We start from the raw sequence: 24,343 nt of genomic DNA, 5'->3' as shown, positions 1-24,343 counted from the left end.
CTGATGTTTTTGGAACTACTGAACATAACGCGTCAATGTATACTGAGATTTTTTTATATAAATATGAACCCTTACCGAACAAAACATACATGTATTGTGTAACATAAGTCCTATGAGTGTCATCTGATGAAGATCATCAAGGTTAGTGATTCATTTTATCTCTATTTCTGCTTTTGTGTGTTGTGTTTTTTTTGTGATTTGGCGGTGACCTAACATAATCGTTTGTGGTGCTTTCGCTGTAAAGCTTTTTTGAAATCGGACACTGTGGTGGGATTAACAACAAGATTACCTTAAAATGGTATTAAATAGTTGTATGTTTGAGGAGGAATTTTAATTATGAGATTTCTGTTGTTTGAATTTGGCGCCCTGCACTTTCACTGGCTGTTGTCATATCGACCCGTTAATGGGATTGCAGCCCTAAGAAGTTTCAGAAGGATCCAAATTCGTTGAAACTGTTGAACGTTTTAAACGTTCACACCATTCAGTATATACATACCTCAGCTAACTCCTCTTTGTCGGATTCAGCAACAGCAGCATCTCCTCTTTATTCTCTTGCTGATGCTCTGCCATTGGCTTTTCTTTGGGAGTCTCCACCTCGATCCTTACCACACAGAAATATATCCTCAATCCTAAACCATTACAGACATGCCAAAATGAATTATCTTAAATTAGACAATAGCTATTTAACTGAAATAGCTATGAACACAAAAAAGCAATATTCCCATTCTCTGTGTTACCTGATGACTTTCTCTGATTTGTGTTCCTCGGGCTGCTTCTCTGACTCCTCGACAAAAGCAACCTCAGTCACCGGGAAGCCTTCCTCTTTTTCTTTCCTCCTCCTCTACTACACTCGCCTCTTCTGCCTCTACATTATCCTCCCCTCTTCCACTGTGGGTTCATTTCCTGTTTTCCTCCTCTCTGCATCTTGTTCCTTATAATCCACAAAGGACTTGCTTCGTAAGGACTTTCGTTGGGTGTGGCTGCTGCGACTGTTTTTTTCCTGCTCCTCTTAGCTCTAGTTTCCTCAACTGGAGGAACTTTCACAACCTCCTCAATGCTTTCTGCTTCCACTTCCTCTTCCTCCTGGTTTGTTGTTGTGGCTTTCTCTTCCTCGAACAGCTTTTTCCTGGGCTTTGTCATCTACTTCCTCTTCTGTTTCATCTGGTTTTTCTGCCTCTTCCGCTTCAACAACAGTTGGTGTGGATTGCTTTGCGTCTAGGTGTAGCAGGGGCAGGAGGAGAGGCAGATGTCCTTTCGCTCCTCAGAAACTTTGCTTCCACTACTGGTGCCAGTTCTTCTTCTTCCCCACCTGCCTCTTCCTCGTCAGGTGTGAGATCTTCTCCTTTTCCTCGCAGATTTCTCAACTGCTGGCTGCTCCTCGTTCACTGTCTCCTCCTCAGCCTCAGGTTCTTTGCAGGCTTGTGTGGATTTGCCGGTCTTGGATTGGCAGAGAAAGAGCAGAAAATCTGCCCCCATCTCTCTTCAGAACTATGGTTCCACTACCGGTGCATCTTCATCTTCCTCAGCTGGCTCTTCCTCCCTTCCTTCTCTTCTTTGGTTGTTTGCCTCTTCGTGTTGTACTTGCGTTTTGGAGTCGGGGTAGCTGGAATACTTTTTTCTTCCTCTCCTCAGGACTCTTGTTTCTACCACTGGACCTGCCTCTTCCTCTTCAGGTGGTGAGATCTTCTCCTTTCCCTCAGCAGGTTTCTCAACTGCTGGCTGCTCCTCGTTCACCGTCTCCTCCTCAGCCTCAACAGGTGTTCTGAGATGAGTGATCTTGGTCGTCCTCTTCTTTCTCTTTTCCTCCTTAGAGGGTTCTTTGGCTGTCTTCTTTGATCTCTTCTTCGTCTTCATCGGTTCCTGACACCTCGTTTGGAGCCTCCTCCTCCATCTCTGAGGCCACAGTTTTTTTCAAGTCCACCAGCACTGCCAGTGGCTTTCTGAAGCTTGAGTGTCTGTGTTGTAATAGTTTCTGCAATCTCCTTTTCTTCCTCTACCTTTCCTCTTCCTGAATTGTTTCTCCCTCCACCACCTTTTCTTCTGCAACACTCTCCTCTTCCACTGGTACAGTTTCAGCTGCAGCTTCAGTTTCCCTTCCTTCTCTTCCTCCACCTTTTCCTCTTTCCTCAGGTTCTTGCTTCCTCTGCCCCCTTTTCCTTCCCCACACTCTCCAATGTTGCAGCTGCTGCTTCATCCACTGCTTTCTCTTTCTCCACATTTTCTTCCAAAGCTTCCTCAACAGGTTTAGCCAACTCCCCTTCCTTCTCCTCCTCTTTCCTCAGGTTCTTTGCAGGCTTGTGTGGATTTGCGTCTGGGATTGGCAGGAGCAAGAGCAGAAAATCTGCCCCTCTCTCTCTTCAGAACTATGGTTTCCACTACCGGTGCATCTTCATCTTCCTCAGCTGGCTCTTCCTCCCCTTCCTTCTCTCTCTTTGGGTTGTTTGCCTCTTCCGGTGTGTACTTGCGTTTTGGAGTCGGGGTAGCTGGAATACTTTTTCTTCCTCTCCTCAGGACTCTTGTTTCTACCACTGGACCTGCCTCTTCCTCTTCAGGTGGTGAGATCTTCTCCTTTCCCTCAGCAGGTTTCTCAACTGCTGGCTGCTCCTCGTTCACTGTCTCCTCCTCAGCCTCAACAGGTGTTCTGAGATGAGTGGATCTTGGTCGTCCTCTTCTTTTCTTTTCCTCCTTAGAGGGTTCTTTGGCTGTTTCTTTTTCGTCTTCRTCGGTTCCTGACACCTCCTTTGGAGCCTCTTCTTCCACCTCTATCTCTGATGCCACATTTTCTACCTCCACTTGTGGTTGCAAGGTTTTCTTCAGGTCCACTAGTACCACAATGGCCTTCTGAAGCTTGAGTGTCTGTGTTGTAACAGTCTCTGCAATCTCCTCTCTAAGCTCAGGCTCTACTGCTGTGTCCTCTGTGGCTGTGTGAACAACATCCTGTCAATTATTGGAAAAAGAAAAAGATAGTGTGTCACTTATTAAGACTCCTTACTCCTGGACACTTGTTTACGAATCGTATGAATCACATTTGTACCTCAGCTAACTCCTTTTTGTCAGATTCAGCAACAGCAACAACTTCTTTATTCTCTTGCTGATGCTCTGCCACTGGCTTCTCTTTGGGAGTCTCCACCTCGGTTTCAATATCCTCAATCCTAAACCATACAGATATGCCAAAGTGAAAGACCTTAGTTTAGGCAATAGTTACAGTACCTTCAGAAAGTATTCACACCCCTTGACTTTTCCAACATGTTGATGTGTTACAGACTCAATTTAAATTTGGTAACACTAACCTAACTGACTGTCACACCCTGATCTGTTTCACCTGTCTTTGTGATTGTCTCCACCCCCTCCATGTGTCGCCCATCTTCCCCATTATCCCCTGTGTATTCATACCTGTGTTCTCTGTTTGTCTGTTGCCAGTTCGTCTTGTTTGTCAACCCAACCAGCGTTTTTGTGTGAGCTCTTGCTTTTCCCCGATCTCTTATCTCATCCTCCTGGTTTTTGACCATTGCCTGTCCTGACCCTGTACCCGCCTGCCCTGACCCTGAGCCTGCCTGCCAGCCGTCCTGTACCTTTGCCCCACCTCTGGATTACCGACCGCTGCCTGACCTGACCCTGAGCCTGCCTGCCGTCCTGTTCCTTTGCCCCTGTTGCTGTAATAAACATTGTTAAGGAAGCAGGTACAGAATAAAAATATTCTGTTTGCAACAAGGCACTAAAGTAATACTTTAAAAAATGTGGCAAAGCAATTMACTTTTTGTCCTCWACACAAAGTGTTATGTTTGGGGCAAATCAAATACAACATATTACTACCACTCTCCATATTTTCAAGCAAAGTGGTGGCTGAATCATGTTATGGGTATGGTTATAATTGTTAAGAACTGGGGAGTTTTTCAGGATWAAAAAATGAATGGGGCTAAGCACAGGCAAAATCCTAGAGGAAAACCTGGTTTAGTCTACATTTCACCAGATACTGGGAGATTAATTCAGCAGGACAATAACCTAAAACACAAGGCAAAATCTACAATGGAGTTGCTTACTAAGAAAAAAGGTGTATGTTCTTGAGTGGCCGAGTTACATTTTTGACTTAAATCTGCTTGAAAAAATATAGCAAGAATTGAAAATGGTTGTCTAGCAATGATCAATAACCACTTTGACAGAGCTTGAAGAATTTTTAAAAGCACAATGTGCAAATATTGTGAATCCAGGTATGCAAAGCTCTCAGAGACTTACCCAGAAAAAGACTCACAGCTGTAATCACTGCAAATGGTGATTCCAACATGTATTGACTCAGGGGTGTAAATACTTATATAAATTAGATATTTCTGTATWTCATTTTCAATAAATGTGCTAAAATGTCTAAAAACATCTATTCACTTTGTCATTATGGGGTATTATGTGTAGATGGGTAAGAAAAAATATATATTTAATMAATTTTGTATCTAGGCTGTAACACAAGAATGTGTGGAACAAGTCAGCAGGTATGAATACTTTCTGAAACCACTGCATTTAACTTTTCATATGTTTTACTGTATTTCATAAACACTTGAAACAAAGCAATATTCCCATTCTCTGTTACCTGATAACTTTCTCTGATTTGTGTTCCTCAGGCTGCTTCTCCGTCTCCTCAACAACAGCAACCGTGTCCCATTCCTCTTTTTCTTCCTCCTCTACTATGCTCGCCTCTTCTGCCACTACATTATCCTCCCCTTCTTCCACTGTGGATTCATTTCCTCTTTCCTCCTCTGCATCCTSTTCCTTATAATCCACAAAGGACTTGCTTCGTAAGGACTTTCGTTTGGGTGTGGCTGCTGCGACTGTCCTGCCCCTCTTAGCTCCAGTTTCCACAACTGGAGGAACTTCCACAACCTCCTCAATGCTTTCTGCTTCCACTTCCTCTTCCTCTTGGCTTGTTGTTGTTGCAGCCTTCTCTTCCTCAACAGCTTTGTCCTGGACTTTGTCGTCTACTTCCTCCTCTGTCGTTTTTTCTGCCTCTTCCGCTTCAACAACAGTTGGAGTGGATTTGCGTCCAGGTGTGGCAGAGGCAGGAGGGGCAGATCTCCTTCCTCTTCTCAGAACTTTGGCTTCCACTACAGCTGCCTTTACTTCTTCCTCAGCCACCTCTTCCTCCTTCTCCTCTTCCACAGGTTGTTTGACTCTTCTTGTAGACTTGCGTTTTGGAGTCTGGGTGGCTGGTACACTTTTTCTTCCTCTCTTCAGGACTCTTGTTTCTAYCACTGGAGCTACCACTTCCTTTTCAGGTGGTGAGATCTTCTCCTTTACCTCAGCAGGTTTCTCAACTGCTGGCTGCTCTTCTTTCACTGTCTCCTCCTCAGCCTCAAAAGGTTTTATGAGACGAGTGGATCTTGGTCTCTCTCTTCTTTTCTTTTCCTCATTAGAGGATTCTTCTTCGGCTGTTTCTTCATCGGTTTCTGCCACCTCCTTTGGAGCCTCCATCTCCTCCACCTCTGAGGCCACATTTTCTACCTCCACTTGTGGTTGCAAGGTTTCTTTCAGGTCCACCAGCAACRCAGTGGCTTTCTGAATCTGAAGTGTCCGTGTTGTAACAGTCTCTCCAATCTCCTCTCCAAGCTCAGGCTCTACTGCTGTGTCCTCCGTGGCTGTGTCAATGACATCCTGTCCAAAAACATTTTTTAAAGAGAGTGTGTCACTTAATAAGACTCCTTACTCCTGGACACTTGAAAAACAAAGATKAATTGTTTACGAATCGTATTTGTACCTCAGCYAACTCCTCTTTGTCGGATTCAGCAACAGCAGCAACTTCGTCTTTATTCTCTTGCTGATGCTCTGCCACTGGCTTCTCTTTGGGAGTCTCCACCTCTGCTTCAATATCCTCAATCCTAAACAACACAGACATGCCAAAGTGAATTACCTTCATTTAGGCAATATCTATTTAACTGTTCATGTGTTTTACTGTATTCCATCAACATTTGAAACAAAGCAATATTCACATTCTCTGCTACCTGAGGACTTTCTCTGATTTGCTTTCCTCTAACATCTTCTTGCGTTTGARGCCGCTGCTCCTTCCTCTGGTTGTAACCGGCATTTCTTCATTCTCTGAAAACATTCACCACAATTGGCGTTAGGAAGAGAAAAGTCTAATTGTTAGATTTTGTATGTTATCGCGAAGATCCAGTAAATGAATCAACCSATACTTGCCTTTTGTCACCCTGACCAGTGTAACTTCCTCCTATGAACAGAGAAATGTGATTGTAGACCATGTGTTAAGAGTGAAAAAGGTATCATTTTATGAAAGAAAAACATAATTCCATTGTACACATTGATGTAGTGGTACAAAAAAAATATGTGGGTCAACTCGGATCGCCGGTCGCAGTAGAAAATGTATGCTCCCTATAACTTTCAATGCATTTTTCCCCAAAAGGTGGGTAAACTGTCTTGTAAAAAAAAAAAGGTGATTAAAATACTATATGCCAATCCCTCAGCCATGGTTATAACAAGCCATATCTGCTCTGCTCCATTCAGAATCACCAGAAGCAGCAGAAAAGGCGATCCAATTTCACCTTTGCTATTCTTATTATCCCCTGGCCCAGGCAATTCCTCAATCAAAGGAAATAACACCAATGTACAGATACACTTCATCTCATTATACGCAGACCATATTTTACTATATCTCTACTGGTGCAGGGTGCTATGCTGTATTTGACTATATGCCAGTGTTGAGGTACGGAACTGTTGTTTTTACTTTACCTTCTATAACGGTAGTTGAATGTTTGGTTTGTTAAATGTGATACACAACTATGGTGCGTATAATGTCCCTTTTATACTTTACTCCATTTGCTACTTGTGTCACTCTCTCCCTCTTGCTGCTGCATGCCACTACAAACCACACCAAGCCCTGCCTCCTGTCACTCCAAGGGAGAGAAGTTGTTCGACCACGGAGTCACGAGTACCTTCTTGCCGTTCACTCTGCATGGTCAGATGGACGCAACGACGCCTGTTCACGCTCTTCCCCCCTGGCGCTCGAGGGCGCCAAGCTGCCCTGCATTACGCACTCCTGCCACCATCATTACGCACACCTGCCTTCCCTCGTTATGCCCATCAGCRAATTWTTGGACTCACCTGGACTCAATCACCTGTTTATTACCTCCCCTATATTCGTCACTTCCCCAGCTCTGTTCCCCGCTGCTGCATCGATTGTCTTACGGCTGTATTTTACCCAGTTCTGACGCTATTCCTGTCCTGTKTTCATGTCTGTTCCGAATAAATGTTGACTCCCTGTACCTGCTTCTCTTCTCCAGCGTCATTCCTTACAGATGCTAGTTTGTMTTTTCTTTCTTTTCGTTGTCATGTCAAACAACAATGTATTCTATGTGCTTCTATAGAATTAGAACAATCATTCTATTTTCATGATTCCAACAGTAAAATACTGTAAAATACCGTCATACTGTCAAAAATGTGAAAAATATTGTGATATATGATATGTCCATATCGCTCAGCMCTAATCTCTTTCTTCAAATCAATTGAATCCGACCTCAGTAGATGGAATAATATCCCAGTTGCTTTAACCGGCAGAATATCTATTGTCAAAATGAATATATTGCCACGACTGAATTTCTGTAGTTCAATGCTTCCCATTGCTCCCCCATCTGGCTATTAGGATCAAATTCAGTGTGGGTTAAAAATCTATATGACAAGGTAAACAATCCCGGATAAAATGAACAAATTTACAAAGAGGGAAAGATGTACTGTAGGGGGACTATCGTCCACCAAACTTTAAATTGTATTTCCAGTCACACTTTTGGATCCCCCCAATGGTCCTTTACCAATATCATGAACAATAACTATTTGAGAACATTCCAAGATTTGAAAGATACATACACATTACCAGGCAACTTCTTTTTTCTATATTTACAACTTAAGTCAGCTATGCTGTCTCTTTGGAAACCCAACTACCAAACCATCCAAAGATGGGATTTATAAATAAACTATCTGGGCTCCCGAAAGGASTGATCACTATAATATATAAACAACTTTTGTATTTGCTCATATTCTGAGCGAGCCATTAAAACAATATGGTCCACATATCTAATTGAATCTGAATAACCCTTCAACTGGAACAGAATCTGGAAAAACATGACCTTGGCATCCCGTAATCCAAACCATCAACATATACATTTTAAATTTGCTCACAGGCTGTATTTAACATCAAGGAAATGTTTTATGATGAAATTGGCCCCAACTCCCACTGTTCACTGTGTACCCAAGATCAGGTAGGCACATTCCTTCATATGATGAGATAGTACCCTGCAGTTCAATGCTTCTGGGGCAAAGGCACTGCCTTGCAGTGCTTGAGGCGTCACTATAGACCGGGGTTTGATCCCGGTCTGTAGTGAGCAGTTCATGATCCTAGGGTGGCAACAGAATCATTATGTGATTTCAATCTGGCTTTCTCCTTTCTGTTTTGTATTATACTGTTCAATCCAACTTCAAACAAAAAAAAAGAAGCATTTTCACGAATTTCTACATTTCGTGCACTTTTGTTATCATTTCCACACTGTGCCACACAGCACTGCATGATATGGGCAAACAAATATAGGCCTAGGTAATTGTGAACTGTTGGAAATAGAGCGATTATTCTAATTCTAGAGTTTGAATATAGTGGGGAGCACCTTGAATACATTGTTGTTTGACATGACAACGAATGAATAAGCCAGGGAGGAATTCTTGACATGGTATGAACCAAATTGTTGGTCTGTGTTTCCACATGACCCTAATTAGATGTTGCATTACATTTTGTTTTCTTACCTCATGTAGCTAGCTAACATTTTCATGCTTTGCCTATTCCTCTTTGACATAGAAGACACTGTTGTATAAACAAAATGCGTATCTATGCCTACACCAGCGTTGGTACAAGGCTGTATTAGATAGCTGTGTTTGCTCTGACTAAGTACATTTAGCAAGCTTGCTAGCCAGCTAATTAGCAGTTAGCATTATATTTATATATTTATATTTATTTTATATTTTTATATATTTATATTTATTTTAGACACAACTTGCTAACAAAAGACAAACTAGCAGTAAATAAACACAAATTAATAGTGTAATTATAGAACACATGTCACCAACATTTTGTTGCATCTATCTGGCCATGCAGACTGACTGCACTGCAAGGAGGTGCTTGAACACATGTCACCAACATCTTGTTGCATCTCTCTGACCATGCACACTGACTGCACTGCATAGTGAACTGCAAGGAGGTGCTTGGGACTCCATGGTCGAGCAACTGTTCTCTCCTTGAGTGACAGGGTGCAGGACAGGGGGCGGGGCGGGGCTTGGTGTGGGAAGTGGCATGCAGCAGGAGAAGACGGAGAAAGACGACTCAAGTAGCAAACGGAGTAAACTATAAAAACTGATATTACACACGCTGGAGTTGCATATCACATTTAACAGACTAAACATTGAAATAACATTATAGAAGTTAAAGTGAAAACCCAAACCGGTCCGTGCATCCCCAGCCCTACTTATTTACCTTAAATCTATTGTTAGATTTATAAAACATACCACAATTTCAACGGTGTACTCCATGGCTTCCTGTTCCTGTAAGTGTGAAGTCACTTCCTCCATAACCACCTCGTTTTCAACCACGTCACGGTTCACTACAGAGTGCTCCGTAAAAGACAGGTTCTTGGATGAGGCTGAGGGAAGAAATTACATTGTTTTATTGAGAATTGTCTATGTTTAAGGCATATAATGAGGAGTCAATCTAGCCACCTAAATACAGAAATCAAGACACTTAGGGGACGTGCACATCTTCCATTTTAAATCTGTGATAAACATACTGCTCATGGCCATGGCCTGGATCTTGTTGGCTATGTTGGTCCTCTGGCTGGGTCCTCCAACACTCTCCACTTCCCACAGTAGGTCTCTGTGGGCTGGGTACAGGCTCAGATACTTCCCACACACTGGAGAACAATAAGGAGCAGTTGTTAGGAAAGTGGACTTGTACTGTAGGCTGATGGCCGCAAGTTAGGGAAATCTGGGAAGTTTTGAGATCTTTCAACTACCCTTGCATTTCTCTGTGTGAACAACTAGTAAAAAAGGTTGATGATTACCTTTGTACATAGCTTTTGAAAGGGGGTATCTCAACCCAAGGTATTCCTCTTTGAAACTGTCAACAAAGTTCTCCAGCATCTGAAGACCCAGACCGTTKCCACGGTGACACTTCCTGACGAATATGGAATCCATGACAGGAATGTGATAGCATTGGGTTAAGAAGGAACTGCACAAGCTGCCTATAGGGAAAACAAATGGAGATGAGATGTCAAGATAGCCAGACATACATTATAGACAGCATACATACAGTCAGTGGTGTAGTGTTCTTTTTTTTTAGGTGAGGGGGCCTTTAGTTTAAAAAAATTGTCATTTCTCAATTGTCATCAAAGCTTGTACCGACAGATGTAACCTATTGAATATCATTATAGAATAGGTCTATGCACAAAATGCATCCTCCCATTGCAACCTCTTTCTATTCCCACACCGATTGCCAGAAGAAAATGTTATATTTTKAATACCCTCAAAACACCAAGTTAGGCATACCTCATTTCAAAATAGGCCGTCATCACTGTCAATTGTGAATGATAATTCTTCACKTTTTACCGGTGAAAATSATTCACTTTTCTTGTWGACCTATTCAGTTCCAATCAAAACACAGGCCACATAGGCCTGCTTAGTGTTGTACGCTATTGAGTTTTGGCCACATGAGAATGACATTTTTTATACTATTCAGCTTCAAATAATACATGTTTTTGGTGTAACATGTTATAGCCTACTATTATTATATGTGGTTCTGTTATGGAAAATAGGCCAACTAATGAATCATTATGTGATCTTGTGAGATATTAATTCAGCTTTAAACTTTACTAAAGGAGCACCATTGTAAGAAGTGATCATCTTCTATTTGTAATAATAATAATAATAATAATAATAATAATAATAAGTGATGAGTAGGACTATTAGACGTAGGCAGCAGAACTCGTTGAGGGTTATTTTAAGCGATTTGAGCGCCCTTTAAATGATGGTGGTTAAAGGACAGCACCGTAACCAAGTGTCCTGTCCCAGAATGCAGTGTGGGTCACATATTGTTCTGGGTTCCACTGCACAAGAGGGGGTCCATGGAGTTTTATGAACGTCAAGGCAGACGCACGGTGAATTTGGATCCTAGATCTCGTGGGTGTGATGATAAGGTTCATGCAGGGAATCAGTTTGTCTGCATACGCTATAGAGTGTGGTACGTTTCTGTAAGCTAAGCACTCGGAGAGTAGGGCAAGTGATCTCTGAGACAGACGTTTTAGAAACCTACCTATAGGCTGCTATAGCCTAGATATTTACACTATTTAGTATGCCATTCTATGGTTTTGATTGAAATTGAGTGGTAATGAAATATAATTTATTTAGAAATGATCAGAATACATYTTCCAGAAATATTTCTACCAGCTYCATGTATTCTCAAATTGCACTACATSCCTGCATACAGTACATACATAGAAACATCTATGAGAAGTGAAAATTGGATATGTGAGTTAAGCATTATCTGTGTTATACAATGCACACATATGATCTTCAGTATCTGAATAATTCATKATTAATGGTCAACCATAGTTTATTTAACAGCACCATAACTAACACTTAAAGCACATAACCTCAGCGCTACCACGCAATATCTCATATGTGATGAGGATTCTAGCCTAACATGGGTGCCATGCATCACCCAAAAAGGTGCCACTTAGTGGAGGTGGATAATGGTTAGTTMCTCACAACAATAAAAGCTGTTTGGTACCTGAAGGTTTGACTGAGTAGAAGCCGACAGCCTGTCCGTCTTTCCAAAGGATCTTGGCGTAGTCGTTCTCTCCGTGGCAGAGGAAAGGTAGTTCGCCTGAACTAATCTCCTTGGCTCTGTACACCACACGGTTCAAAACGTACAGAACTATCCGCTCCCCTATGGTCTCCACCTGAAGACAAACACACAGAAAAACACATTCACTGACTCATACTGTCACATTCTCCAATAAGATATAATCAAATAAACCCACAAAATTGTATCTTTGAGCTATCCTGATTGCATCTTATTTTCAAACTATTTAACTTTGTTATAATTGTATAATAACTTTTACAACAATAGTGAAAACTGATGCACGTGCTATTTTGTATATCTCTATAACCGGGTGGTCTAATTCCCACAAACAGCAGTCATTTTGTTTTCAAATTAGAGACAACTAATCATACCTCCACAGCTCCATCTTTGGCAGAGTCTGCTGTTTTTAAGATATTCTCCAATGACCACCATTGATCCAACAGGTACAGCCCCACCGCTAAGAGAAAACAGACAAAAACAGTAGATAAATACAACATATCAACTATATATAAACTCCTTTTAAACATTTGGGGGCGGTAGGTAGCCTAGTGGTTAGAGYGTTGGGCCAGTAACCGAAAGGTTGCTAGATCAAATCCCTGAGCTGACAAGGTAAAAATCTGTCGTTCTGCCCCTGAACAAGRMAGTTAACCCACYGTTCCTTATATTTCATTACCACTCAATAAGAATTTGTTCTTAACTGACTTGACTAGTTAAATAACAAACTATTATATATATTTTTTTGAACTATTAAATTTGGTAAATACAGTCAGGTCCACAATTATTTGCACCCTCGATAAAGATGTGCAAAAAAGACTGTATAAAATAAATTATAAAAAKTCTGAGCTATATTGTATGCAAAAAAAAGCAATTGCTCAGAAAAAGAGATTTGGTTAAACAAGTTCATTGGCACCACTGTTTTCAATACCTTTCAATACCTCACCTTGCAAGGAGCCTTTTTCAACAACATTTTTTATCAGATTGGAGAACACATTGGGAGGGATCTTAGATCATTCCTCCATACAGAATCTTTCCAGATCTTTGATATCCTTCGTCTGCGCTTATAGACTGTCCTCTTCAGTTCAAACCACAGGTTTTCAATGGGGTTCAAGTCCGGACACTGAGATGGCCAAATGTAGATTTTGTGGTCAATGAACCATTTATTTGTGGATTTTGATATGTGTTGTTTGGGGTTATTGTATTACTGGAAGACCCACTTGCTGCCAAGTTGCCAAGTTACAGCCTCCTGGCAGAGGCAACCAGGTTTTTGACTAAAATGTCCTGGTACTGAGTAAAGTTCATGATRCTGTTGACCTTAATAGAAGGCCCCAGGACCAGTGGAAGCAAAATAGCCCCATAACAKCAAAGATCCACCACCATATTAAGCAGTGTGGTTATTTTCAGCCTATGCATCCTTCTTTCAACGTGAAACCCAYCACTGGTRTGCATKGCCAAAGAGCTCTAWTTTCATGTCATCTGACCATAGCGATGGTTCCGATCCAATTGCCATTGCCGTTTAGCAAACACCCAAGGCGTTTACATTTTGTTGGATGATAGGAAAATCTAGCTATTTGGCCACACACACCAGTGGTGGGTTTGGCGTTGAAAGAAGGATGTGATAAGCACAAAATGTCTCCGTACCAACTGTAAAATATGGTGATGGAGCTTTGATGTTATGGGGCTATTTTGCGCAGTATTTTTGCTCCTCCTTATATATCAAGGGTGCCAATAATTTTGGAGCTGGCTATATATATATATATATATATATATATATATATATATATATATATATATATAAGGCATGTTGTTCCTGAAGAAACAAAACATAGATTGGGGCATTACACAATTATTTGTTAGGAGAGAAGATTTGAACAAACCATGTTTCAAACTAAACTAGCCCAGATTAACCATGAGCCGTCTCCATTTTGTGTCAACACCAGCAACACTTTTCCCATAAAACAGAGTCACTCAGTCACCTGTAAACTGGTCCTGTTGGGAGAACAGGGCGAGGACTTTCTGTCTCATGTTGTCTCCATATAGAGGAACGAAACCCACATTGGAAAGACCAATGGGCACCTGGGAGAGGACATGAGCACAAGGTCAAAGTTCAAMCATTAGCTTATAGTATCAACGTCACAGAATATTTCAAATTATATGAATTATATCATATTATATTTGCCAGACCAAAGAGCAACTCCTGTCCCTGAATGTCTGCAGCTGGTTTCCCCTGGTTTCAAGACAACAGTGAGACACTGACCCAGAGCACAACAACCCAGAGGACATGGTCCCAAGAAACAAAGYGATCTTCTGTTGGATCCGACAATTAACCTTGATGGTTGTACAGTCGTCTCAAATAAAACTGTGAAGGACCTCRGCGTTACTCTGGACCCTGATCTCTCTTTTGACGAACATATCAAGACTGTTTCAAGGACAGCTTTTTTCCATCTACGKGACATTGCAAAAATCAGAAACTTTCTGTCCAAAAATGATGCAGAAATATTAATCCAATGCTTTTGTCACTTCTAGATTAGACTACTGCAATGCTCCACTTTCCCGGCTACCCGGATAAAGCACTAAATAAACTTCAGTTAGTGCTAAACACGGCTGGTAGAAACTTGACTAGAACCAAAAATGTGATCATATTACTCCAGTGCTAGCCTCTCTACACTGGCTTCCTGTTAAGGCAAGGGCTGATTTCAAGGTTTTACTGCTAACCTACAAAGCATTACATGGGCTTGCTCCTACCTGCAGTACACACCGCCGTACGTACGCTACGGTCACAAGACGCAGGCCTCCTAATTGTTCCTAGAATATCTAAGTAAACAGCTGGAAGCAGCGCTTTCTCCTATAGAGCTACATTTTTATGGAATGGTGTTCCTACCCATGTGAGAGACGCAGACTTGGTCTCAACCTTTAAGTCTTTATTGAAGACTCATCTCTTCAGTAGGTCCTATGATTGAGTGTAGTCTGGCCCAGGGGTGTGAAAGTGAACGGAAAGGCACTGGAGTGACGAACCGCCCTTGCCGTCTCTGCCTGGCCGGTTCCCATCTCTGCACTGGGGTTCTCTGCCTCTGACTCTATTACGGGGGCTGAGTCACTGGCTAACTGGTGCTCTTCCATGCCGTCCCTAGGAGGGGTGCATCACTTGAGTGGGTTGAGTCACTGACGTGATCTTCCTGTCCGGGTTGGCGCCCCCCTCGGGTTCGTGCCGTGGGGGAGATCTTCGTGGGCTATACTCGGCCTTGTCTCGGTAGTAAGTTGGTGTTTTGAAGATATCCCTCTAGTGGTGTGGGGGCTGTGCCTTGGAAAAGTGGGTGGGGTTATATCCTGCTTGGTTGGCCCTGTCCGGGGTTATCGTCGGACGGGGCCACAGTGTCCCCCAACCCCTCCTGTCTCAGCCTCCAGTATTTATGCTGCARTARTTYGTGTCGGKGGGCTAGGGTCAGTCTGTTCTATCTGGAGTATWTCTCCTGTCTTATCCAGTGTCCTGTGTGAATTTAAGTATGCTCCCTCTAATTATCTCTGTCTCTCTCTCGGAGGAGGACCTGAGCCCTAGGACCACGCCTCAGGACTACCTGGCCTGATGACTCCTTGTTGTCCCCAATCCACCTGGTCGTGCTGCTGCTCCAGTTTCAACTGTTCTGCCTGCAGCTACGGAACCCTGACCTGTTCACCGGACGTGCTACCTGTCCCAGACCTGTTGTTTTCGACTCTCTCTCTCTCTCTACCGCACCTGCTGTCTAATCAGCTAAGAAAAGCCAACTGACATTTACTCCTGAGGTGCTGACCTGTTGCACCCTCTACAACCACTGTGATTATTATTATTTAACCCTGCTGGTCATCTATGCACGTTATCTATGCATGTTATAATCTCCACCCGGCACAGCCAGAAGAGKACTGGCCACCCCTCAGAGCCTGGTTCCTCTCTAGGTTTCTTCCTASGTTCYKGCCTTTCTAGGGAGTTTTTCCAAGCCACCRTGCTTCTACATCTGCATTGCTTGCTGTTTGGGGTTTTAGGCTGGGTTTCTGTACAGCACTTTGTGACAWCGGCTGATGTAAAAASGGCTTTATAAATAAATTTGMTTTGATGTTATGCAGCACTGGATCCAAGCGTCTCACCCACAGCACATTACTTTGTTGTGGCCATGGAATTGTTAGCTAGCTAGCTTTAACTGTAACACATGTCAAACTTTACACAGTTATTTTATCTGTTTCAATTGTTATTTACCTGTTGTTTAGATTACAGAGTGAGGTTTATTTGGTAGAGTGTGGCAGAGTGAGGTCTATTTGTTAGAGTGTGACAGAGTGAGGTTTTATTTGTGTAGAGTGTGACAGAGTGAGGCTATTTACCTGTGTAGAGTGTGACAGAGTGAGGGTTTATTTACCTGTGTAGAGTGTGACAGAGGTGAGGGTTTATTTACCTGTGTAGAGTTGTGACAGAGTGAGGTTTATTACCTGTGTAGAGTGTGACAGAGTGAGTTATTTACTGTGTACTGTAGAGTGTGGACAGAGTGAGGGTTTATTACCTGTGTAGAGTGTACAGAGTGAGGGTCTATTTTGTGTAGAGTGTGACAGAGTGAGGTCTATTTGTGTAGAGTGTGGCAGAGTGAGGGTCTATTTGTGTAGATGTGGCAGAGTGAGGGTCTATTTGTTAGAGTGTGGCAGATGAGGGTCTATTGTGTAGAGTGTGGCAGAGTGAGGTCTATATTGTGTAGAGTGTGCAGAGTGAGGGTCTATTTGTGTAGAGTGTGCAGAGTGAGGTCTATTTGTTTGAGTGGCAGAGTGAGGCTATTTGGTGTAGTGTGCAGATGGTGGTATTTTGTGTAGAGTGTGGCAGAGTGAGGTTTATTTGTTAGAGTGTGGCAGAGTGAGGTCTATTTGTGTAGAGTGTGGCAGAGTGAGGGTTTATTTGTGTAGAGTGTGACAGAGTGAGGGTTATTACCTGTTTAGAGTGTGACAGATGAGGATAGAGACTGAAGAACAGCTTCTATCTCAAGGCCATCAGACTGCTAAACAGCCATCACTAACTCAGAGAGGCTGCTGCCTACATGGAGACCCAATCACTGGCCACTTTAACAAAAGGTCACTATCACTTAAATAATGCCACCTTATAATGTTTACATATCTTACATTATCATATCATTATACTATATCATTATATATATATATCATATATATATATATATATATATATATATATATATCATATATATATATATATATATATATATATATATATATATATATATATATATATATATATATATTATATATATATATATATATATAAAATCTATTGCACCTTGCCTATGCCGCTCGGCCATCGCTCATCCATATATTTATATGTACATATTCTCATTCACCCCTTTTAATATGTGTGTATAAGGTAGTTGTTGTGAAATTGTTAGGTTAGATTACTTGTTAGATATTACTGCATGTCGGAACTAGAAGCACAAACATTCGCGCTACACTCGCATTAACATCTGCTATCCATGTGTATGTGACCAATACAATTTGATTTGATATTTACCTGTGTGTTGTTTGCGAGGGTGAGGTTTGTGGTGAGTCAAGGGGGCTGTGGAGGAGGCTGTTCATGTAGTCCTGGGCTGATCTCTCCAGGATCTCTTGGCTCACGCTGACCAGGCCATCCACAGGACTCCATCCCTACAGGAACAGAGCACTCAGTTCACAGACAAGCAGTGTGTAGACACACACATATTTTTTCTCTTTATATAATCCTACATTTCACATGTGACGTGTCATTGTCATGGGACTGGGACTTTGAAAAAGGGCAGTGACACAGACATGATGCTTATTTTGGGAGTACACTAGTTCAAATGTTTGTCTGAGCAATAAGCCCTTTTCATATATGCAAGTTTCAGATTGACATGCAGCTCTAATGGTACCAGCAGTACAGGGAATCATTGACGTGACCTGCCTCCATCCCTGCAGGCATAAACTAGACAGTGTGCAAAACATGCTCTTTCCATGACATAGCCTGACCAGATGAATCCAAGTAAAGCTATGATCCCTTATTGATGTCACTTGTTAAATCCACTTCAGAATCAGTGTAGATGAAGGGAGGGAACAGGTTAAAGAAGTTTTTGAACACTGCAACACGTGCTGGGTTTTCAAGCTCAACAGTTTCCCCGTGTGTATCAAGAAAGGTCCACCACCCAAAGGACATCCAGCCAACTTGACAACTGTGGAAGCTTTCGACACCTTGTAGTCCCCAAAGCACAGGCATCCCTGGTCACTCCTCTTTTCAGTTCGCTGCAGCTAGCGACTGGAACGAGCTGCAACAAACACTCAAACTGGACAGTTTTATCTCAGTCTCTTCATTCAAAGACTCAATCATGGACAGTCTTACTGACAGTTGTGCTGCTTTGTGTTATGATTGTGTTCTGTCCTGCTTCTTGCCCTTTGTGCTGTTGTCGTGCCCAAATAATGTTTGTACCATGTGTGCTGCCTACCATGTTGTTGTCATGTTGTGTTGCTACCATGTTGTTGTCATGTTGTGTTGCTGCCTTGCTATGTTGTTGCCTTAGGTCTCTCTTTATGTAGTATTGTGTTGTCTCTCTTGTCGTGATGTGTGTTTTGTCTTATATWTATTTATTTATTTAATCCCAGCCCCCGTCCCTGCWGGAGGCCTTTTGCCTTTTGGTAGGCCGTCATTGTAAATAAGAATTTGTTCTTTAACTGACTTGCCTATTTAAATAAAGGTTAAATAAATACAAAATAAAATAGTCCATGCCCCGATGAATTGAGGCTGTTCTGAGGKYAAAATGGAGTGCAACTAAATATTAGGAAATAGTTCCTAATGTTTTGTACACTCAGTGTACACTTACAGACTACAGAGCGGTTCTTAGTGGTTCTAAAAACAACATCTCCCAAAATGCAAGAGAATCARGTAGGCCATTGGTGGATGAGCTGATGTAGCTCCAACAAGCTGATAGTTGAATTCTTACTACTTGTTGACTAGCAGTTCGCAGACAAGACTGTGACAGATCTTCAGAAAGTGACTGCAGTTTTGGGACTTTCACAACAAAAGGAATGCAGTCATCTGTGTATCCTCTAACATTTGTATATTATAAGATTCTATTTTGTAATTAAATGATGCACTGTTATCTATTTATTTGATTACATTAGTCTATTGAAGTCTATCATAATAATCATATTAGTCTAATGAATTTCTCATGACCATCTGAACAGCCCAAAGTAGATTACGTTATTAGGACAATAGCATTTTCAAACAAAGAAAACATATCTCTACCACCAGCCTTGATCATTCAGTTTGTATATTGTATATACAGTACATTCAAACAATAGTCGAGACTAGCGTGGTTTCATCTACGCAGGGAAGGAGGAGATTACTCTTCTACTGAGCTGTCATTGTCATCGAATCTAATCCACTTGTCACAACAAATACCAATAATCCTGCTTTGATCTTTCATGCTTACGTGTGTGTGTGTGTGTCCAACTAAAGAGCGGTCAAGGTCATTTCAGCTTCATATAGACAACAGAAGAGAAAGTAAATAGACAGTAGATACTAGAGTCACATTGACTTGGACTTGAGTCTGACTCAAGTCACAAATTTGATGATTTGAGACTGGATAGAAAATAAAATAACTTGAGACTTGACTTGGACTTGGAGCCTCAACACTCGGGACTTGACTTTGACTTGAGACTGATGACTTTAAATGATCTGGCCAGGTTTTGTAATGTTTTATTTGAATATTGTTTATTCATACTATGTAATGTATTCTCAGTGAATTACGTGATGTTTTTCCCCTCCTGTTCAGAGAAATTAGCCATTGATGCAGCTTACATTTCCCCCATAAATTCGTTTTTAGACCAGGCAAAACAGCCTGAAATAACATTTTTACCGATAGAATTTTAACATTTCAAAAACTTTATGAAAATGTATATTTTCTTTAGTTTGTCATACTACCGTCATCAACATTTTCATAAATTTTAACCCCTTTAAAATCCAGCAATAATTTCAAAACTCATTAAATAACATTAAATTACACATAAATTACAAGACCATTTCATAGAGAATGTTAAAAACTGGACTATGTTTAGTAACGTTCTTTGAAGAGATTGGGTCTAGATATCTAATTTACACACAGTACATTTACATAGTGGCAAATAAAAGTATGTGAACCCTTTGGAATTTCTGCATAAATTAGTCATACAATTTGATCTGATCTTCCTCTTGATCTGATCTTTCCAGACAAACACAGCCCGCTTAAACTAATAACACACAAATAATTGTATTTTTCTTGTCTATATTGAATACCTAATTTAAGCATTCACAGTGTAGGTTGGAAAAAGTATTTAAAACCCTTGCATTTAATAACTGGTTATCTGACCTTGCAGATAATTGTATGTGTTAGATACAGAGAAGAGGCAGTCATTCAGAAATTATGTTAAACACTATTATTGCACACAARGTGAGTGCATGCAACTTATGACTTGTGAAGCACATTTTTACTAATGAATTTATTTAGGYTTGTCATGACAAAGGCCATACTTATTGACTCAAGATATATCAGCTTTTCATTTTTAATTCGTTAGTAAAAAATTTGATAAACATAATTCCACTTTGGCATTATGGAGTATTGTGTGTAAGCCAGTGACAAATAATCTCTATTTAAACCATTTTAAATTGAGGCTGTAACACAACAAAATGTGGACAAATTCAAGGGGTGTGCATACTTTCTGAAGGCACTGTAGATAACATTTTATTTGGGGGGAAAAAAATATTTCTTATTTTACAAATAGAAAGATTTTAAAAGTATTTATCCACAATCTGCTCTGGACAAAATGCAACCAAAATATTTAGGCTGACTTCATCCAGTGTCCAGAAAAATGTATTTGTGCGATATGCAAATATGTGCATATTTAATGAGCTATTGCCTCATTTGCATGTTGTAATAAAATATTTCATAAAATGTTTAATCCAAAAAAGTATTATATTTTGGTCTACATTAAACTGGTAAAATGTGATTATTATTTGATTAAGGGGAAAAATTGCCCTATGAGTGTGTGTTGMCKGGCCTTAAAGTACTAGGTTTTGCCCACTAGATGCTGTTGCTGCTACTGCCACACCCTTTTATCAATGTTGCTTGTCTCATGAGCACAACATTTTCTTTACAACTTTGGGTAAAAAAAAACAAATCGCTTTAGCTCATGTTGAAAATAATAATGTCATTCTCACAATTCAAGCCAGTCCTCCATGAAACCAAAGCAGTTTGTCCTTCTCTTAGGTTATATCTTAGTCCAGGAAATGGCCCCTGTGTTTATGATTTATTCCCTTTAAAAAAAAAGGTCTGGATTAGACCATTCCTGGTGAACAAGCAAATCATTAGGCTAMAGCAGTTATAATGGTTTCAATGTTAYGGTCTCTAAAGGTCTTCAATTGTAAAAGTCCAAAGCACATACTGTATAGTGTTTTACAATGGTAATGGTATTGGGTTGGGTTTGATGGTAAATTACACTAATCGCACGACATATAAAAGAGGTGTTTTAATASTTTTATTGACAAACAGAAAACTGCCATGCAACAGTCACTAGTCCATTTCTCAATRTATTTGTTTGGGCTTGTAGGAAAAGTCTTCATTGCACCATAGGGATAGCCCTCTCAGAGAGCTGCCATTTGTTAGACTCTTCAAGGTCAGATGGCTTGAAGCATTAGCTGCTAAGAGAAGGAAAAACTMAATTGCTTTCATGGAGGACTTGAGGCTTGACTTGAGGATAACCACACAATTTATTTTCATTAAAAGCAAAAGCTATTGGTTTTCTACCCAAAGTTGTAAAGAAAATGTTGTGATCCATTGAATAAATGCAAGAGACCAGAAAAATTGATAAAAGGGTGTGGCAGTAGCAGGAACAGTAACATCTAGTGGGCAAAACCTGGTACTTTAACATTAATTTAATGGGGGAAAATGCAAGCTACTTCAATGGCTAATTTCTCTGAACAGGGGGGGAAAAAAACAATCGAATTCACTAAGAATACATTACATAGTAYGAATAAACAGTACTCCAAGCCGCAGCTTCATACTACTTGTCAAACATAAAGCACTGATGATGTATACTGGATGTTGGGGTCCTTGGATGGCTTTTGACCATTCATTTAGATTCCTTAATCACTGTTTAGAAGAGTTTTGGTCCAAATCAGATATTGAGTACTATATTTATTGAATATTGTATGAATCCTATAAATTGAAATGGCCAAATTGGGTGCARTAAATTAGCTTAATTTCTCAGTGTTCAAATCATCTTTCAACAAAATAATGTTTCAGGAATGTTAATCTTCTGTTTCTAAATACAGAAACCGTTTCAGAAGAATCTGAGATGGTGGGTGTTGAAGTCCTCTTTCTGGTGCTTTTTGAGGTGGAATTACTCTGTGGACTAAAAACACAGTCACACACACACACACTCCAATGTCATGGCACACAAAACATGTCAGTCATACAAACATAATAATTAGCAAAAATGTAACCTGTCATATGCCTCTATTAACCATTACCATACCAATACTAAGAACAGGTTGAACACGTTTGTCTGACTTAGAGGCACACCAAACTGCCTCCGAAGCTAACATTGTAGGCTAACATCTCAAATCACTTTACATTACCATTTTTTAAAACAGTTTTGTCATTTAGCAGATTCTCTTATCCAGAGCGACTTACAGTTAGTGCATTCATCTTAAGATAGCTAGTTGAGAAAACCACATTACACAGTCATAGTCAATACATTTTTCCTCAATAAAGACGTTATCAGCAAAGTCGGTGCTATTAGGAAAATATGTTTTTAAAAATGCATGCGGGAGGATAAGACTGAGATGTCTTATTTAAGATACTCTTTGAAGAGGTAATCACACCTGATGAGGAACAGTAAGCTAACGTTAACACTATGCTAATGTTCCAAACTGCTCTGAGAGAAGAACCGCCAAGGGAATGAAAACAGGCCACCACATGCTGAGCGAGAGAGAGAGAGCGAGAGAGCGAGAGAGAAAGCGAGAGAGAGAGCGAGAGAGAGCGAGAGAGAGAGAGGAGAGAGAGAGAAAGAGAGAGAGAAAGAGAGAGAGAAAGAGAGAGAAAGAGAGAGAAAGAGAGAGAAAACACTAAATCTGTTTTCAGTTATAACAGCAGAATGGATGTACTGTCAGAGTTCCAAACCTCACGGCCGAGAGACAGTGACTTCTTAAAGATGTTATTAACTGAAGATGTTATCACGTCAGTTGGATCATTTGATAATGGGCTCTTCTCAATCTGTTTTTGCTTCCTCAACACTTGTTGAGAACCAGAAAGAACACTAAGTTCTAGCTAGCATTTCTCCAACAAGGAAACACAAGTTCTGCAAGTTGTTTATCCTGTTATGACATAAGACCAGCCTATGTTTAAATCTACCTGTAGACTGTCTAAGACAAGTGAACTAAACTATGATGCAAAATGTAGTGTAGTACACGCTGTGTAGTACACGCTGTGTAGTACACGCTGAACCAAAGTAACAATGGACAATAACTGGTTAGGATCTCCGTTTGTGACCTTCAGTACAATTAATTCAACAATATACTGAGTTTGTCAACAAAGCAGGCATTTATCTACACTGAACAAAAATATAAACRCAACATGTAAAGTGTTGGTCCCATGTTTCATGAGCTGAAATAAAAGAACCYAGAAATGYTCTATATGCACAAAAAGCTTATTTCTCTCAAATGTTGTGCCGACACACGTGTTTAAATCCCTGTTAGTGAGCATTTCTCCTTTGCCAAGATAATCCATCCACCTGATTAAACWGCATGATCATTAAACAGGAACACCTTGTGCTGGGGAAAATAAAAGGCCACTCCAAAATGTGCAGTTTTGTCACAAAGCCACAGAGGTCTCAAGATTTCAGGAAGTGTGCTATTGGAATGCTGACTGCAGGAATGTCCACCAGAGCTTTTGCCAGATAATTGAATGTTCATTTCTCAACCATAAGCCACCTCCAATGTMGTTTTAGAGAATTTGGCAGTACGTCCAACCGGCCTCACAACCGCAGACAATGTGTAACCACACCAGCCCAGGACCTCTACATCTCCCCYTATGCACTCAGGGTGAATTGTGGAGTGGTAACGTSCCTAACCATGCCRCTGCTAAAAACTCTGGGTTTAAAATGGTGCAGTTCACACATATTTAAGTGTTGAGAAATAAATAAAGTAGGAATGGAAAGCTGGGATCCCCCTCTTTTTAACAAAGACCATAAAACTACTATGTTGCCCGCGATTGCAGGAATTGTTGTGCATTGACTGCTTGTCAGAATGCATGTTTCTCTCCCTGTGGCATTCGTAACTTGCATGCGCCTCGAGATAAATATTTWTCTTGAATAAAACACACAACAACGAGCCAACTAGGTAATTAAATMTACTATTCTACTGTGGGGTTGTCAGATTGTTGTAGTCAT

At 40.8% G+C, this 24,343-nt stretch overlaps 2 protein-coding genes across 2 annotated transcripts in view; both read right to left on the bottom strand.

Moving 5' to 3' along the window:
- The window catches only part of LOC111957598 (axoneme-associated protein mst101(2)-like), a 28,846-nt gene extending 26,992 nt beyond the window's left edge, over positions 1–1,854 (bottom strand). Inside the window, exon 1 of the mRNA XM_070436916.1 lies at positions 1,504–1,854. Coding sequence (XP_070293017.1) covers positions 1,504–1,854 — 351 coding nt within the window. The remainder of the gene's footprint in view (positions 1–1,503) is intronic.
- A 389-nt stretch (positions 1,855–2,243) lies between these two features.
- Positions 2,244–22,602, bottom strand: LOC111957597 (soluble lamin-associated protein of 75 kDa-like). The gene is given in 15 exon segments (XM_070436915.1): positions 2,244–2,937; positions 3,035–3,152; positions 4,580–5,637; positions 5,741–5,861; positions 5,985–6,078; positions 6,181–6,211; positions 9,544–9,677; positions 9,822–9,944; positions 10,095–10,274; positions 11,819–11,990; positions 12,265–12,350; positions 13,867–13,966; positions 17,421–17,455; positions 17,458–17,554; positions 22,588–22,602. Coding segments are annotated over 15 exon segments (3,057 nt in total). The 3' UTR covers position 2,244.
- Positions 22,603–24,343: the final 1,741 nt, after the last annotated feature.

This window comes from Salvelinus sp. IW2-2015, linkage group LG33 (assembly GCF_002910315.2).
Source record: "Salvelinus sp. IW2-2015 linkage group LG33, ASM291031v2, whole genome shotgun sequence".
Taxonomy (NCBI): Eukaryota; Metazoa; Chordata; class Actinopteri; order Salmoniformes; family Salmonidae; genus Salvelinus; species Salvelinus sp. IW2-2015.
Note: the sequence above shows the minus strand (reverse complement) of the source record. Positions and strands in the feature narration are given on the sequence as shown.